Genomic DNA, 19886 nt, shown 5'->3' on the forward strand with positions numbered 1-19886 from the left:
ATTTTGAAGAACCGAAATAATTGAGTTTTTTAATGATTTATAGTGACTTTCAATTGATTGTTACTCGAAAATTTTTTGCCATTAACGTGGGCAGCGATAGTAAGATAGGTAATCTAGCTGCTATTGGTGATAGGAAGAAGTTTTATTGTCGCCATCGTTGAGTTAAACTCTTTTTGGCTCTTCAAAAATATAAAAAACATAAAGAAATGGTTATTTGACTTCAAAACAATCAGCAACTTAGGCTGTGTTCTCTTTATTTTTCAATTTTAATTTTAAGTTTTGAATTCATTTTCAGTTTTCTGTTTTGATAGTCTATTTTTAGAAAATTAAAAAATGCATTCTCTTTGTCATTTTGAAAAACTATTTTTCAAAACAGAAAATTAGAAAACGCGTTCTCTTTGAAATTTTGAAAATATTTTTTTATTGATATTTTATTCAATAAATTTGTTTATTAAGTAAATTATAAATATTTAATATTAATATATTATTAAAAAATATATACATTTTAAAGTTAATGAATTTTGTAATATTTTTTTCCATTACAATAATAAAACATGAATAAATAAATAAATAAATATGTTTTGAGTTTTGAGTTTGTTTTGGATGAAAACACTCAAAAATAACTTTTTGTTATTTTGAGTTTTTTTTACAATTTTTTTTTTGTTTTCAAAAATATATTTTTAAAAATAGCAAAGAGAACGCGTTTTTATTATTTTAAAAAATTAAAAATTAAAAATGACTTAAAAATAGTAAAGAGAACGCAATTTAAGATTTTTTGATTTAAAAATCCAACAATTAATGATATTCTATTTCAATATGACATCTCTTTGATTCTATTTTCTCGCTCTCATTTCTTATCTCTCTTTCTCCGTCTTTGTCTTTGTCCTTATCCTTTTCGTCTCTATTTTTTCTTCTATTGCTATAATTGAACCCTAATTTTGCCTGATTCTACCAATTTTAAAATGAATTTCAACCATTCCTAAAGTCTAATCTTTAGTGAGACGACTTGTATTAATAGTTAATTTTTTTCTTTACTAAAATAATGGAGAAACGAGAGAGAGGATGAAAGAGAATTATAAGGGTAAAAAAGTTATTTTTCTTAATTTTTAACTCCAAAAGAGATTATCATAATTTTCCAAACAATAAAAGAACCTATAATTATGTCAAACTTTGAAGGAAGATGGATCAAATTTAGCCAATAAAACGCGAAGACTCCTTCTCGCAGCACTGTTTGAACTTCCAGTAGGGCCCCCAAACCTTTCAGAGTCAAAGCGCATGACTTGACCCAGTTGAGCTTCCGTTCTCTCAATCGTCAACATTTGCACCTCTCACATTGTTCCACATTCACTCCATATAACACATATAATATCTATATCTATATAAATATATATATGCAGCGCTGAGAGAGGAAAAAGTGGGAGGGAGAGAGGAGAGAGACAGAGGGGGAGATGGAGGTGGAGAAGATGAGAACAACAATGGAGTGTTCCAAGGATGATCGTGATCGTGACGGCTGCGGCGGCGGAGGCGGAGGCGACGACGATGTTCCGCTCCCCGGGTTCCGATTCCATCCGACGGACGAGGAGCTGGTTGGGTTCTATCTTCGCCGGAGGGTTGAGAAGAAACCCATCAGTATTGAGCTTATCAAACATGTCGATATCTACAAATACGACCCTTGGGATCTTCCAAGTATGCCTTCTCTTAATTAATCTGTTGCGTCACAGCGTCTGTATATATTTATGTATGGATGTATGTATATGTGTATATATCCACATCTACTCTGGAATTTTCTTTTCCATTTGAGGGCTCGATTTGGTGCGCAGAAGCTGAGAAAGACTTGCATCTTTTCCATGAAATTTCATGGTTTTTCTTGTATAGATCATATCTCATGATCTGATATGTATATATACATCTATGTATGTATATACGTACGGATAGCAATATTAGGCAGGAATAGGATACAGTGGATATGAACGAAGTGGCCCCAAGAAAAGAAAGAAAAGAATATGAATCAGGTGTGAATGAAACCTGAACTTCAGTGTTTAGTTTACTCTATGGGCATTAATTAATAGGGTGACTTTGTTTTGGTTGAACTATTGTTGAGGAAATATATATTATATATATGTCTTTTATATATATACACACACATCACAAAGACTACTATATATATATATATAGAGCATGAGATTGCCATCTATCATATCCGGGTTTTGTGATGGATAAAATTAATTAGTAGAATTCGTATGAATTAATATATACTTATTTGTGGGTATAGCTAAGATCACTTTTGACTTATAGCATAGATGAAAAACAAGAACAAAACTCTTCATTTTTGCTGCAACCCAATTAAGATACACCCTGAAGGGAAATACTATTCTACTACAACATGTATGTATGTATACAATCATCCTCAAAAGTGATCATGAATTTTTTTTTTTTTTTATTTGAACTGGTTTAGTTCCAAATTTTTAAATCTTGGGTGATTATTTTCTTTTTTTTTTTTTAGTTGGGTAGTATTACCATTAGGTTTATGAACTATCTAATAATGGTGCTCAATCTGTTTTGGTGGATAAACAGAGGGTAGCAATGTGGGAGACAATGAATGGTACTTCTTCTGCAAAAGAGGAAGAAAATACAGGAACAGCGTAAGGCCCAATAGAGTCACAGGGTCCGGGTTTTGGAAGGCTACTGGCATCGACAGGCCTATTTATTCTTCTGGTGGAACATGTGGATGCATTGGGCTCAAGAAATCTTTGGTATACTATCGCGGTAGCGCCGGGAAAGGCACAAAAACTGATTGGATGATGCACGAGTTTCGCCTCCCGGCTGATCATGACACCAAAAGCACCAAACACATCGATGTCAAGAACATCACGACCCAAGAAGCTGTGAGAATTAATTCAGTCTGCTTGTTAGGATGGATATTTGGAGAATATTATCAGAATATTATGAGAAAGGAATAAATTTTAAGTAGCTAGATAGTCCGTACGAGTCATGCTATTTGTACAGGGGGTTTACATGTGGATATTCTCGCAATAAATTGAAGGATTTATCGTGATGAATTTGCCATATTCTCTCCTTTCCTCTCTCTCCCCTTCTCTCTCCAACAACCGCTCTTCTCTCTCTCATTTTCCGTCCAGCACCGCCTCTCACAGCCTTCCTTCAGCCGCTGTCTCGCCCTTGCTGTCCACTTGTCGGCCACCTTACCTCTCGTGGCGGCGGTCGTCCAAGCGAGGATACAGCGGGCGGCAAGGGTTAGACAGGCGACGAGCAGCGAGAGAAAGGTTGTGAGAGGTGGTGCTGGAGGAGGGGGACGGGGAGAGAGAGGAGAGATAGGGGTAAAATAGTTATTGTGAGGAGAGAAGAAGGGGTAAAATAGTCACTTAAATCCCTGTAAACCGAGCTGTAAAAAACTTATCTGGACAAATATCATTATTCTGGTCTGTATTCGTATATCGGGGCACATAGATTGCATTCTGATGTCTTTTACTTCGTGCGGTTCGCAGGAGGTTTGGACACTATGCAGGATTTTCAAGAGAAATGTATCGTCATACAGGAGGTGTACATCAGATTGGAGATCAGAAGCTACTGTTAGAAGGGGGGCCGTTGAAGCAAGCTCCAAGACCTGCAGTGTGGAGTCTGATGATCAGAGCAATGAAAGTTACATCGATTTTCGAACGCCGGCGATTCGACAGAACGAGAAGAAGCATTTGGTTGGCCATGGTTATGAAGCCGACCAGCAGATGGTTGCAGGCCAGTTGAACTCAATATCTGCGGCTCCATCCATGGCATCATCGTATTCCAGTCTTAATTATGGTCAAGAAATGAATGAATTCAAGTATGGGGATTGGGATGAGCTCAGATCGGTTGTGGAGTATGCTGTTGATCCGCTTCTAACATAATAATCACACCCTCACCCACACACGCACACATATATAAATATATACATGGATAATGATTTTATTTATATGGATAATAATTTCGCTATCCTAAATACACGACCACAGAATGGGCGGAAGGGACATTTTTCTACCTCGGCATGCGAATTTCACTCTCCAATTCCGAAGTCAGTATCACTGTCCCATAAAGATATGTATGTATATACAGGCTTGTAGGGTAAGTTCTTTGCTTTGAACTTGAGAGTATATCTATCTTCTTCATCATCATCAGCTGGTGATGGGTATGTTTTGAGTTTTTTTCAAAACTGGGCTGCGCTTTGCCTGTCTTGACCGACCAAGTAGTATTATTAATTCCCTGTCTCCATGTTTCACTTATATTTGCATCATAAAGAGATAACGTATTATTCTACTTTGGAATTATCGTCCTTGCACGGTCACTGCCGCTCTATTCTACCTTGTATTATAATAAAGTGGCTTTTGTTTGTTTGTTTGTCTGTTTTCCTTTTCTGTCCAACTAATTAAAATTTCACCTCAGTTAGTTTCAATGATGTATGCATCATTACCCAGACCATTGAGTTGGACTTATTGGTATAAAAATTGTTTAATTATGTATGCCAATGTTTGCGAATGAATTTTGTTATACCAATAAACTATTCGCTCTTTTAAATTGGGGGGTTTTCAGAAGACAACATCACAACAACAAAAGATGCATTTTGGTGAATGTGTATATATGGAGGTAGAGAAAGGAAGAAACCATAAAGTGGCACGTGCTCGGGAGGTTATTTTTTATTTTGAAAAAAATTATACATGCATGGTATCTTTGAGCTTTAAAATAACTGTAAGAATTATTTTTGACGTTTGAGAAAATATAACGAATATTCTTCAACTTTAATGCTATGATACAATTTTTCATAAGTTAACTCAAGTTAAACATTATAGAAACCTCTCCCTCTGTGATTTATCTCAATCCCTTTTCCCTTTTCTTACTGTCTTTACCAATTTTTCCAATTAGAATCTGACAGTCGATTCTTGAAGCTTTTTGATTCTGTTCTATTGAATTCTACATTCACAAAGCTTTGGGGGGACTTTTGGTACCCATTTTCTTGTTGGGTCCCTGGGGTTTGTATGATGATCATTAGAGACTTCAATGCCCTTAAAAACTCATATTATCTTGGGTCCACAAAAAGTTTTTCCTTCTAAAAAACAGTTAAATGTAATGTTAGCTAATTTTCCAACAGTAATGACATGTCTTATAAAAGGAATTTTTAACATTGTGTTTTCAAGAAATGTCCCTTTTTGTTTTTGTTCCCTTTTGATTTTCACAAGATTTTTGTAATATCTCAAAATTTTTAAAATAAATAATAATTATTAATTTTGATATTTGAGATTAGACCGTCCAGGCTCAATTTTGGCCTATCCCTCGGCTCTATCTCTTGGCCCAAACCCATCCCTCAGTCCCCTTTCTTGGCCCGATCTCAGTCCCATCCTGGCCCCTCGCTAGCCTATCGCATTATCATTGTAGCCTCTACTGGATATCTGCGCGGCCACCTCAGATCCCATTATCATTAATGGCATATCTCATCCACATTAATGAGGGTCCTGTCGCCACCATGCTGCCACGTGGAAACCTTTACCGGCGCCAGATACTCAGTCCCATCACCTGTAGACAGACGACGCATGCATACATGAGGACGTCTCCTCCTCCTATATCAGCCAATTTTTTTCAGAGGCAAGGTATGTTCTGCCCTTTGACCTACTGATACACTGCCTTTTCCTTACTTTCTTACTCACTCAAGCGTCGGAGTGCTTGTAGGTGCCAGACGCCCCCTGGACGGACCCGTCGCCAGAGCCCACGCCTTGCTGTTGCGATCTCACCTCCGATCGCTCATTTTGGTTAGGAAAGAACATCTGGCACTCATCGTGGGGCCTGGTAAAACTTATCTACCCCATAATTTCACTAGAGCCTTTCAAACCAATCCCATCGCTGTACCATGGTACGAACCAGAAGCGCTCCGCCTAGGAACCAAACGACGCTGACTGTCTCTCGCAAAATCCAGATGTCATAGAAGTCCTTCTCAAGACGGTCCAGCAACTCCAGAACCAAGTTATTGAGTTGACCCGAAACCAACAGCGTGACCAACCCAATGAGTGGGTTGATTGCGACACAGAAGGTAGTTGTCACCAACACCATCAAGCCACCCACACCTCTATTCCCCTACCTTTCGTGTCTTTATACTCCCATAATCACCCTTTCTCAAAGTTTATCATGGTTGTCCCTTTACTTGACGGCTTTTGCCTTCCCAACACTTTGAAGCCTTATGACGGCACCATCGACCCTCAAGACCATCTCACTATATTTAGCACCGCCATGCTACTAAGTGGAAGCTCATACCCGATCATGTACCGATCATTTCCTAGCACCCTGAGAAAGTCAATCATGTTGTGGTTCTCGTCCCTAGAGCCGAACTCCATCCACGACTTCCCTAAGCTAGCCACTCACTTCCTCACTCATTTCTCCACCAGTTGAGCTCATTATAAGACATCATCCAGTCTTATCAACTTAAAGCATGGCGAACATGAGCTACTGCGGGCATTCATGAATAGGTTCTTTTAGGAGACCCTTCAAATCAAGGATCTCCACCTAGCAGTCTCCTTACACGCCATCATGGCCGGATTAAGAGCAGGCCCATTCGCTGACTCACTGGCCCGAAAGCCTCCCGTCGTCTTGGACGATCTCAGGACACGCGTAGTGGGATACATCAACATGGAAGAAGCCTCGGCCGCTGATAGCATGCATATTTATGCTATATTTTGGCATTTCACCTTAGTCTTATTACGCCATTTGAAGTAATTTTTGCTGATCTTTCATTATTTCTATTTTATTATACTTCAAATCGTCCTTACACTATTTTCTATCTTACTTCTATGGATCCAAGTTTGCTTAGCTTTAGGGAATATTGGATGGGCTAGAGAAGCAGCTGGAAAAGACTTGAAGTGGCTCATTTCGGACTTCATGAGGGTAGGCCGGCCTTGGGCAATTGTGGGACTCATCTAAAGGAGCTTGGGCTCACTTTCAAGGAGCAGATTTGGGCTGCTCGATTTTGCTATTTTGGGCTCACTTATCTCTCTTCTGTTTCTTTTCTTTTCTGTTGGACTAGGCCCAACCCTAGCCTTCCTAGCTCTTCCTTTCTTAGCCATGTATTTAAGGTCTCTTAGCACTTATTTCCAGATGGATAGGGAGAGGAGGAAAAAAGAGGAGATTCTGGCCGTTTTTCTTGTTGTTAGCATTTTTCTATTTTCTCCATTTTGTCTTCTTTGCTGTAATGAAAGGCTAGAGCTATTGTAACTGGTTGTGTATCTTGAACCTGTGTGGAATCTGAGTCCCGGATGAGCTGCAAAAACTTGGTTTGTTTGTTTTAATCTTATTCATTTCCATTTGGTTTAGTTTGAGTAGATTTTCGAATGCATGGAGTTCATGGCAGGTTTGTGTGAATTTGCATGGATTCATTTTCTGTTAAATGCTTAAGAGAACAGAGTGTTGTAGCCGGTTGGTATAACATCTCAGAAATGAATATAATGTGCTTGAATAGTTGTTCTTGCATAGCTCCGGATGGGTTGAATAGAGAGTGAATGGTTGCATTTTGTTTATAAGAGATTTCTGTATTCATTTTGTTGTTCCAATCATTCTAATCCTTGGACGGTTGTTGGGGATGCTTTAAGTTTGATATCCGGAGATTAAAACATCTAACAAGCCAAGATTTATAGGTTGGACGAGGAAGATTTCACAGAGGGGACAAATACACAGCTGGTTGCATTTCATTTACTGATTTTCATCTATCATTGTCTTTCTGTTTTGTTACTTAGTTTTCTGTCAAACCCCCCCTAAACAAACTGTTGTTTATATTGGTTCTCCTTGTTGGTAGAAGAAAGTGAGGCTCCTTGTGAGAGACGACCTAGGGTGCACTTTGCTGCAAACTAGAGAAGAGATACATAGATATCTAATATGGAGTGGTTCGACAGCCGCCTAACGTAACGGAGCCGAGCTATAAGCACGGTCGCAACCAGTGATATTTTACTCTTAGTAATAAAATGGTTTTAATAATGTCTATATGAAAATCAATCTCTACTATATGGATTATATGAATGAGAAAATAAATTTGTGATATATGAATTTTGAAGCAAGGTATGAAAACCTATAGAAGAAATATTGAGTATGGTTGAGTGAGGTTTGTTTCAAAATATACTTTTGATAATCTCAACTTGCTTTCAAAAAGATCAAAATGAGGATTTGTTAAGTTTTCAATGTTTTCAAAAGGATAGTCGACTATGTGGTTTAATGCTATTGACTATGCCTAAAAATAGTCGACTATGTTATAAGGATAGACGACTATGCATAAGGATAGTCGACTATGTTGGTTTGATCTGTCGACTATTTAACGCATCTGTCGATTATTTTTGCATCTGTCGACTATCAAGTAAGGATAGTCGACTATGGCTTTTCATCTGTTGACTATTTTTGTTCTTAAAATTCAAAATCCTCTTCATATTTTTACATTTGTCGACTATGAAAAAATTGTGTTTGAGATAGTCGATTATACCTTTCTGTCTGTCGATTATGACTAATTTTATTTGATAAAATAGTCGATTAACCTATTCTCTCTGTCGACTATGTGTTTCACAGAAACTTATAACGGCTAGTTTTTGGCGCATTAAATGCTCTCCCAACCACCCATAACGGTCCAAATTTTGAACTTGCCCACCATCAACTATAAATAGGTGGTTGAAGACGCATTGAAGGCTGCTGAAAAATATTGAATATCTTGAACGACCGTGCCTTCATTGTTATATCGAGCTTTTAACTTTTTCTCTCTGTATTTTCATTAAGAGGCTTTGATATCTTACTGTTCTATTACTTTTAAGCCTCGTTCCTTCATTTAAAGAGAGAGCTTGTAACTAAGAGTTGTACTATTAGAATCTCTACTTCATTTTCTGTATTTTTCCTAGCAGTAGCTAGAGGGCCCATTAAATTGGGAGGTTGTACACTGCCTAGTCAATGACTAGAGGACCTGCTCATATTGAGTAGGGGGTTTGATAGTGAAATTGGTTTTAAAATCTTTATTGGATAGCTAAGGTAGTGGACTAAGCTTGGAAGGCTGAACCTTTGTGTCTTCACTACTCTTCATCTTTTCTCTTTTATGTTTGCATCCTTGCTCTATTGACTTTGCTTATTCATTGATAAGATTTCATTTTTTATTCTTCACCATACAAAAGTATTTTTACTTCTCAAAAGAATATTTTTAATTATACCAATTCACCCCCCTCTTGGTGTGTGCCATATTAGTTCAATTCTATCAACCGGTTCCCCAATCGGGACCTCCCACCAGGCATCAGCATAACCCTGAGAGGGACTCTTACCAAAAATAAGAAAATCGAGATCACAACAAAGGGCGGAGAGAACCACCCCGGGCCCTTGAACCACCTCGGCTACACTACAACGCATATACCCCCCTCACAACCAGGCGAGATCGGATTTTTTGGGAGGTCTACAACAGTTGGGTCATCCCCTTCCCGGATATCAACGAGCAACGGCCTCCTTATGGCAATACTGACACTAGCAAGCAATGTGATTACCGCCGTATATTTGGGCATACGACCAAAGAATGTGCCACCCTAAAGAACCAAATTGAGCGCCTAGTTAGGGAAGGTTATCTCTGCCAATATGTTTATAGACTGGACTGAAGGTGGTCCCCATAGGGAAACTCGGACAGGAAAAGGAGCCGCAGCCCCCAAAGATAGCCCCAAGTAGGCAACAGACAAAACACTGGGCCACCCCTGGGGAATCCAATAGCCGGAGTCATCGACACCATCTCTGGAGGTTTTGCAGGCGGGGGAGAATTGAGCTCAGCAAGAAAATGACACCTCCGGGCGGTAATGTCGATAGATAGCACGGAGAGGAAGCTGAAGAAGATGGCCTAACACCCTGTAATCTCCTTCATTCATGAGGACTTCAAAGGCATTGATAAAAACCTCGATGATCCCATGGTAATCTCGGTCGTCGCCGCAAACTTCTTTGTAAAGAAAGTCCTCGTGGATCAGGGCAGCTCGGCTGACCTGTTATACCCGTTGACCCTAAAGAAAATGGGTATCCCCGAAAGGGAGCTAAGACCATTCCACGGGAACCTGATTGGTTTTTCTGGAGAATAGGTAGGCATTAGGGGTTACGTTAACTTACTGACTTCATTCAGAACGGCTTCCCTCCCATCAAAACAATCTGCATCCGGTATCTAGTCATTGACTGTCAGACACCGTACAACGCACTTCTCGGTCGCACCTCTCTTAATAACATGGGCACGATAGTATCCACTCCTCATCTGGCCATGAAATTCCTAGTGTTAGACACCAAGGTCGGAACTGTTCACACCGATCAGAAAGAGGCTCGATAATGCTACAACGATAGCCTCAGAGTTCAGGGCCCCAAGCTCTACAAGGATGATAAAGGAAACATAGTAGCATTGAAGCAGCAGGAACAAATGTCCAGGCCCCGCACCCTAGCGTGCACATGGCAGAGTTAGATCATTAAAGCCAACCATCAAATAAGCGTCGCCAACCAGTAAAAGAACTCCACCCCGAAGGCTTGGGCCTTTGCCCGGAGCAGATCTTCCATGGAAAACCTACCTCAGCATATCACTAATAGCATCGGCAACGGAGTTCGCCACCTAGCCGAACCCACAAGGAAACCTCCGCCGAGACCATAGAACGTGGCCGATGCGCAGACTTACCATAGCTAAGCAACCATATTTTTAGGGACTCACTGTTATGATACACTTTACTAAATCAAAGATAGTTGCTTCCACTTATTACTTTTCATGTCTTCACACAGGTACAAACCCAAGCTCTTTTTTACGGCAGTCCCCAGGAACCCTCGGTATATCCCCGTCTTCCCATCACCTTAGTATCTACTCAACTTGGATCACCCCGACCCCACTTGTCCAACTCAATAAAAGACCAAATTATCCGCAATCTCGGCTCACCTAGTACTGATGCCAACAAAGACAGATATTCAAACGAACCACTGGAAAAATCGACAGAGTAACGGGGTATTCCGAGGTATTCCCAAAATCCCATATTTTACTAAGAAATTCAAATACAAGTATGGTGATCGGTGCTGTCGAACACTGATAGATTAGATGAATAATGATTCGGATTTGAAATAAGGGTGCAACCCAAAGTCGTCTCCCAACGAACCTCAAATGGATCTGTTAAAACAAGATTAAACGAGGAGGGTTGTGATGAAAACTGAAATATAAATGTTCAAGAATGAAACAACGATGAAGTAAAACGTAACCCGCTACAAACCCTACCTCCTTACCACGGTAATCCTTGTCTCATTTATGAAAACAATCTGTTTTGGTTTGATTTTCTTTTGATTTGAAAAACTCTTCTACAACCGTAAAAGATTAAATCCAATCGAGCAATCGCTCATACAAATATACCGTTTCTTTCTAATCAAAGCCTCAACCGAGTACGTCAATTAAAATCATCCAAAGATCATGCATGCATTCAGACAATCGCATAAAAGAAACATACATAAACTTAGAGAAGGAAAAGAAACAGAATCATCAATTAAAACATGAAAATTGAGTTCCAAATCGGATTCAACAATATGACCGAGACTCAAACCGAGAAAGAGGTACGAGAATGTAGCGAATCACAAGTGAATTAGCCTTCCATCTTCTTGGTTGAAATTGTGAGAATTCTCCCAAAATCGGCCACCCACCAAAATCGGCCACTTAATGTGCTTAAATAGAGCTTAGGGAGGAAACCCTAAGTTACCGCAACTTCACAGCCAATTTCGAATAGGATAAAGTGCGTTATGGGCTTCGGCCCCTTCATAAAAATTGTATATCAGGAAGAGTATATGAATTTGGGCTTTTAAATCGCTTGATTTGGATATAGGACGCCCAAGTTATGGCCTTTTAAAGATTCAGCATCTGTGCAGCTTTCCTAATTTGACCCAACTTTCTGGTCCCGACTTTGAAGCGATGTTTGGAGGCCCAAATGAACTTGGATTTGGACAAACCATACCATTCCAGAAATCCCAAGAAGTCGTCTACAATATCTCTGAAGACATCATTCACGTTCTGAGATTGTAACTTGGCCAAAAACTTGAAAGAAGCATAGAAGGTCAAATCTGTCAGCACATTGGTTGCTTCTTTGTCTCCAATCTCCTTGTTTCCCTTCTTGCCATCAAAATTTCTCATGACCCAGGAAGCCTTAATCTGTCCAAAATAAGATAAAATAGTGTGAATCCCAATTCCTATAAAATAAAATAAAACAAAATCAAGATGAATAAAATGATACAACTAACGTGCAAAAAGACTAAATATGAGGGCTAAATAATATGAAAATATGCACTCTATCATATGGGCAGGCACACCTTGTAGCAAAGTTGCACCTTATAGCAAATAGGCATGCCAGATTTCGAATCTGACCTCAGGCACAACCTCGCCATTGCTCTAGGGGCCTCAAGCCTGCCTCGGCCCTATCGAGCCACTCCTTGTATCAGATAGGTGTATAAGACCTTGATCTAGACTCGATCATCCTTTAAATCGTGCTCAGGACCAAGACTGACATGGTCAGTTCTCTCCACGCTGACCTCGGGCATAACCTCGCCATTGTTCTAGTCGCCTCGAGCCTGCCTTGGCCCTATCGAGCAATGCCTTGTATCAGACAAGCGCACAAGACCTCAAACTAGACTCGGTCCTCCTTTAAACTGTACTCGGGACCTAGACTGACATGGTCCGTCCACCCGGGCGGACCTCGAGCACAGCCCTGCCATTGCTCTAGGGGCCTCTAGCTTGCCTCGGCCTTATCGAGCCACTCCTTATATCGACAGGGGCACAGGACTTCGAGCCAGACTCGGTCCTTCTTTAAACCGTGCTCGGGACAAATATCGACATGGTAGTCCACCCCGCGCGGACCTCGGGCACAGCCCCGCCATTTCTCTAGGCGCCTCGAGCCTACCTCGACTATATCGAGCCACGCCTTGTATCAGACAGGCACATAGGACCTCGAGCTAGACTCAGTCCTCCTTTAAACCGTGCTTGGGACCCAGACTGACATGGTCAGTTGCCCCTCGAGCCAACCTAAAATCGTGCCTTATAGCAAACAAGCACATTGGACCTCGAGTCTACCTCGGTCTAATCCCAAAGTACTTTATATCAGACACGATTAGAAAGGATAGGAGATGCTATCGCCCCACAGGCCCCAAAGTACCTTATATTTGATTACAAGCTCTGTAATAATTTTATGCTACACTCACTTATCACATTACAATAGCTATAAGACACAAACGTCTAAAAACACACCCGAAGTAAAAGCAAGGCCAAGCAGCAGTAGCTGTAGGACACGCTTCCCATATAATCGCCAATAATAGCTCCCCCCACAGGCTGCTTGGTAAGGGCCGAAGCTCTTTTGTACCGCTTGACATCTTGTCCCCAAAGGGGTCGGATTCTGCCAGAACGACAGGTGCTCCTGAAGAAAGTCCAAGAAAACCTAGCACCTAGGTGATGTCGAGATTTTTCGTTGATTAGCGATCAATTTTGTAAAAATTTTGTTATAATTTCACCCTTATTTTGATCTTAAAATGGTTTAAATTGAATACTATTATGCAGTTTGTGATTGCGTGTAGGTTTAAAAATATTAAAATAAAAAAATATACAAAATATATAAAATAAAAAAATAAATATAATATATATAATATATGGATTATAAGCCCAAAATAAAGAAGGCCCAAGCCCAAAACAAAGAAGGCCTAAGCCCAAAATAAGGAAGGCCCAAGCCCAAAACAAGAAAAAGCCCAAGTCCCACAAGTTGCTTACATCATTGCATACATCATCGCTTGCATCATCGCTTACATCATTGCTTACATCATCGCTTACATCACGGGTTGGAATGACGTCATCGCTTACATCAAGTCATGAAGTTTCAAGAACTACACTTTAGCCCGAACTTTTTAAGTAAATAGATATTTTATTTATCTTTGTATTTTTAAATTAGATATTTTGTTTTTCTTTAGATATTTTATATTATTAAATTATATAATTGAGTTGTCTCCATTGCATGTTGTGGCCTATAAATAGAGCATTTGGGGTGTATTTGTAACCATTCAATTTTCCTATAATGAAAGTATAGTTGTGTTCTTAGGATTTATCTCTCAAATTTTTCACTTTAGTTTCTATATAGTTTTGTTCTTAGAATTTGTCTTTCGAATCTTCAACTTTTGTTTCCATATAGTTGCGTTATGTTATTCTTATTGTCTTTTAATTATACACCACCTATATGGTTGGTTAAATATTGTCTTTTAATTATTATCTTTTAATTATACACCACCTAAATGGTCGGTTAAAAATTGTCTTTCAATTATACACCGCCTATATGGTCGATTAAAAATTATCTTTCAATTATTGTCTCTTAATTATACATCGCCTAGATAGTCGGTTAAATACTGTCTTTTAATTCCTGTCATTTAAATTCTTGCCAATTTATTTTCAAATGAAGATGAGTAGCTAAATCCAATCTTGGGTTAAGGCAAGGACAACGTCCAACGCCAATGATTCCCAAAGAAAGCTACGCTTCAAATGTGTAATATTAATCTGATTCAATTTAAGCAGTGTGCATATGGTGTATCTTTGATTTTGGATTGGAGCATAAGCCTAACATAGAATTTTCATGCCACGTATGGAGATTGCTAAACCTAGAAATGTTTTCATACCCAAGCCTAAATGATTAATGAATATCTATAAATTCTATCTATGGGATATAGTTCAATTTATGGTAATTGCCTAACTTAGAATTTTCATGCCATGTATGGATATTGCTTAAACAAGAATTATCATTATCTTGAACTAAAATCACTGACAGATCTACAAAACTTAATTCAGATAAATATTACTGATCTTTTCTATTAAATCGAGAATTAATTGGTTTCGGCACTAAAATTGTCTTGACCCAAGTTGTTTAAATTCAGTGTTAGTTTAGTTTTAATTCTTGTCTTTAGATCATTTTACTCACCTCCTAAAATCAAATATTCTGTGACTTTTGTTTTCATCCATAAATAATCTCCCTGTGAACCGACTCGGACTCACCGAAATATAAATTTAAAATTATATTACACGCACACTCGCACACTGGCGAGTATAATCGTCCTACACCTACTTTAATAAGAGGATTGACGTCTGATGAATGACTACTACGCTACCCTGCACATTTATTTATGAAAACTACAACCAAATTCATCAGACATCAATTCTCTTATTAAAGCAAGTGTAGGGCGATTATACTTGCCAGTGTGCGAGTGTGTGTAGTACAATTTTAAATTTATATTTCGATGAGTTCGTGTCGGTTAGGGAGATTATTTATGGATGAAAATATAAGTCACATAATATTTAATTTTAGGAGGTGATTAAAATGATTTAAAGACAAGAATTAAAACTAAACTAACACTGAATTTAAATAGCTTGGGTTAAGACAATTTCAGTGCCAAAACTAATTAATTCCCGATTTAATAGAAAAGATCAGTAATATTTATCTGAATTAAGTTTTGCAGATCTGTCAGTGATTTTAGTTCAAGATAATGATAATTCTTGTTTAAGCAATATCCATACATGGCATGAAAATTCTAAGTTAGGCAATTATCATAAATTGAACTATATCTCACAAACAAAATTTATAGATACTGATTAATCATTTGGGCTTGGGTATGAAAACATTTCCAGGTCTAGCAATCTCCATACGTGGCATGAAAATTCTATGTTAGGCTTATGCTCCAATCCAAACTCAAAGATACATCATACGCACACTGCTTAAATTGAACTAGATTAATATTACACATTTGAAGCGTAGCTTTCTTTGATCCAAACTCAAAGATACACCATACGCACACTGCTTAAATTGAACTAGATTAATATTACACATTTAAAGCGTAGCTTTCTTTGGGAATCATTGGCGTTGGACACTGTCCTTGCCTTAACCCAAGATTGGATTTAGCTACTCATCTTCATTTGAAAATAAATTAGCAAGAATTTAAATGACGGGAATTAAAAGACAATATTTAATCGACCATATAAGCGGTGTATAATCAAGAGACAGTAATTAAATAGGAGGCCATGTCCCCAACACAAAGTAAGCACTCTTGGGCCCCTCTACACAATTTCACACTTTTGCTCTCCATAACTAACTTAGGCATCGGAGGGTTAGTGCGAGGACCCCCACCCGCGCCCTAACGGTGCTCTAAATTATCCAAGGTCACTCGGTTATCAAGGGTTACTCGGTTATCAAGGGTCACTCAGTTATCAAGGGTCACTCGGTTATCTTAGGTCACTCGGTTATCTTGGGCCACCTGATCACCAGACCCACAAGATCATCAGATCCACTAGATCATCAGCCCTACCAGACCATCAGCTCTGTTGGATCACCAGATCCCTCTGACTACCAAATCCAGTTGCTCGACAGATTCTCTTGTTCGCTAAGATTCTCATCATTGAAGGCACGACTCTCAAGACTCTTACATCTGCCCACAATTAAAAAATAGATTGTTGTATTTTGGTAACGATACTTAGTATTATGTGGCTTTGTTAATTAAGTTTCAACAGTTCTAATACTTTCGAAAAAAGAAAATAAAGTTTGATATTCGAATAACACATTCGAATAACCCTTGCAGCATTCAAATGAATTTCATGGAAATTCGAATGACTATGAGGGAATTCGAATGTGTTTAGCGATACGTGCACTAAAGACATATGGGTCATTCGAATGTGTCTGAAACCCTACTATGAATCCTTGTCTGAAAAGAAGTAGAATGTGGATCTTACAGATCCACCCATTGGGTAGTTGTAAAAAAATAATGAAAAAAAAAAATAACAATAATGTAACAAGGGTGATAATGTCTTGTTTCTATTTATTGCTCTCACTCTTTGTTCTGATTTTGGTACTTTAGTAAGCTCATGGATTCACATCTGCATTGAAGACTACCAGGTATTTTTCCAGCCCCTTTGTTTCATTACATGCCATTCAAGATGAAAAGGGATAAAGGTATGTCTATTCTTTTGCCTAAGCCATGCTTATTTTTGATTTTTTCCTTAGTTGATTGTGCTTAATTTATTGCAATTTATTTCCATTAAGTCTTAATTAGTAATTCTTCTTAAAAAATATATATATATTATATAAAAGAAAGAGTAAAAAAAAAAATTCTCTTGACATTCGATTAAAACATTTGAATAACCTCTGCATATTCAAATGACTATTGCATATTCAAATGGCCCTTATGTCCTTACGTATCACTAAACACATTCGAATGGCCTTCATAGTCATTCAAATGCATTACTGTTGCATTCGAATGACCTGTGCAAAACCTTCAATAAGTGAGTTACTGTTTAAAATTCATTCAAATGTAGGCGAGATTCATTCGAATGAGGCACCCACTTTTTTTAAAAACCCTCAGCACACATTCGAATACCCTCTCACTCATTCAAATTACCCATTGCCCATCATTTTGATACCCGGATACTCATTCGAATCTCCCGACTCTCATTCCAATCTGCCTCAAGCATTCAAATGTATCCGATATCATTGGAATGATATCTCTGTCGGTTTTATAATCGCTCCTAAATCCGAATTGATGCACCCATTGCATTCAAATCTCCTCTTCAAGCCGTGCGACCCTTCATTAAACCCACCCAAAAATTTCATATAAATCTCATCAACCCATTTCGAGTCATCCACAATCATCATCCGTGTATCCATTTGAAGATTAACACGAGTACAGTGTCCGATCATTCGAATCTAGAAAACGTTACATTCGAATGCCTTTGAAGACCACGACCGAGAGGTAAGGATTGTTTATAATGTTTAGATTTGAGTTGCAAGTTGTTGGGTAAAGGAGTTGTTGGTTAGAGGGAGGAAAGTAGATTGTTGTGAGTAGGAGAGGGTTGATTGTTTGATTGAAAGAAGAGGAAAAAAGAGGGAACAAAGTCCATCCACCAAGTGTTCGACAAACGTTTACAACCAACTCCCTAGGCCTAACACCCAAAACTTAGCCATGCCTCCAAAGAAAAAATGACCTAAGGTTGTAGGGGAGAGTTCTAGAGCACCAAAGAGGAAAAGAAGAAGAGAAGATCCCCCTGCTAGTGAACCCGTAGATCAACCCCCACCATTAGCCTAGGTGCCGAGAAAATCTATAAGGAAGGGTATGCTAAGAGGTCGGTACTATGTGAAAGAGGGATTGTGTTAGAACAATTTGAGGGGACTTCGTGTCATTTATTACCATTAATCACGATAAAAGGATGCCAATCGTGGGTTAGATTCCAACATAAGGCTATTATTCCCCTAGTTAAAGAGTTCTATGCAAATGTGATGAGTAGCAGGGATGATCGGGGAATAGATGTTTGATTTCTGAAGTAAGGAAGGTAAAAATTGAATTGAGGCCCTCGAATATTGCTAACACGTTTCAAATTCCAAAAGAGGCATCCCAGAGAGCCCTTAATGAGTTGAGTGTGGATTTAGGGAAGGAGAATTTGGCAAGGTTTATGAAGGGTAAGAATGATACCGTATGGTCAAGACCTACCGTCCTTAAGAAAACTTTGTCACCAAAATGCATCATCCTACACAGACTGCTTTGCTCACATTTCATGCCTCATGCCTTCACTGCCACTATCTTAGTAAAGCAAGCCACTTTCATGGGTAAGATGATCTTAGGGGTGCACATTGATTTGGCCAAACACATTTTTGATACCATTGATTCTATGGCCAAGAATGCCCAAGGAGGGGGAGGATTACCATTCAGGGGTCTAATTACTTACTATGTGTTGTAGAATAGGGTAAAAGAGAAGACAAACTTTGTGGTTATAAACCCTATGGAAAAAATCAGCCCAGCATCAACCTGTAGGAGTAGGAGCAGTTAAAGAGATTGGAAGCCACAACCTTGGAAAGAAGAGAAGCATCAGGCAGGCCAGTTGAAGAAGAAGAAAGACCGTCTCAAGAACCTCCACTACATGAGGCCCATCCACAAAGGCCCACAAACGATTAATCACTGAGAGGGTTATATGAGTTAGTGAGAGGCATGCAAGAGAGGCATGAGACTTTATTGGAAGAGTGACTACTACGCTACCCTGCACATTTATTTATCAAAACTACAACCAAATTCATCAGACGTCAATCCTCTTATTAAAGCAGGTGTAGGGCGATTATACTCGCAAGTGTGCAAGTGTGTGTGTAGTACAATTTTAAATTTATATTTCGGTAAGTCCGAATCAGTTCACAAGGAGATTATTTATGAATGAAAACAAAAGTCACAGAATATTTGATTTTAGGAGGTGATTAAAATGATCTAAAGACAAGAATTAAAACTAAACTAACACTGAATTTAAACAGCTTGGGTCAAGACAATTTTAGTGCCAAAATCAATTAATTCTTGATTTAATAGAAAAGATTAGTAATATTTATCTGAATTAAGTTTTGCAAATATGTCAGTGATTTTAGTTCAAGATAATGATAATTCTTGTTTAAGCAATATCTATACATGGCATGGAAATTCTAAGTTAGGCAATTACCATAAATTGAACTATATCCCACAGACAGAATTTATAGATACTAATTAATCATTTGGGCTTGGGTATGAAAACATTTTCATGTCTAGCAATCTCCATATGTGGCATGGAAATTCTATGTTAGGCTTATGCTCCAATCCAAACTCAAAGATACACCATACGCACACTGTTTAAATTGAATTAGATTAATATTACACATTTGAAGCGCAGCTTTCTTTGGGAATCATTGGCATTGGACATAGTCATTGCTTTAACCTAAGATTGGATTTAGCTACTCATCTTCATTTGAAAATAAATTGGCAAGAATTTAAATGATGGGAATTAAAAGACAATTTTTAACCGACCATATACGCAGTGTATAATTAAAAGACAATAATTGAAAGAT

The 19886-nt window shown here is 38.5% G+C and overlaps 1 protein-coding gene across 1 annotated transcript; it reads left to right on the top strand.

The window, feature by feature from the left end:
* Positions 1–1392: 1392 nt before the first annotated feature.
* On the top strand, positions 1393–4386 carry LOC127793292 (transcription factor JUNGBRUNNEN 1-like). The gene is made up of 3 exons (XM_052324141.1): positions 1393–1686; positions 2575–2885; positions 3504–4386. Exons 1-3 carry the CDS (start codon positions 1449–1451, stop codon positions 3897–3899), a joined length of 945 nt encoding a protein of 314 aa, XP_052180101.1. The 5' UTR covers positions 1393–1448; the 3' UTR covers positions 3900–4386.
* Positions 4387–19886: the final 15500 nt, after the last annotated feature.

Source organism: Diospyros lotus, unplaced genomic scaffold, assembly GCF_014633365.1.
Source record: "Diospyros lotus cultivar Yz01 unplaced genomic scaffold, ASM1463336v1 superscaf2, whole genome shotgun sequence".
NCBI lineage: Eukaryota > Viridiplantae > Streptophyta > Magnoliopsida > Ericales > Ebenaceae > Diospyros > Diospyros lotus.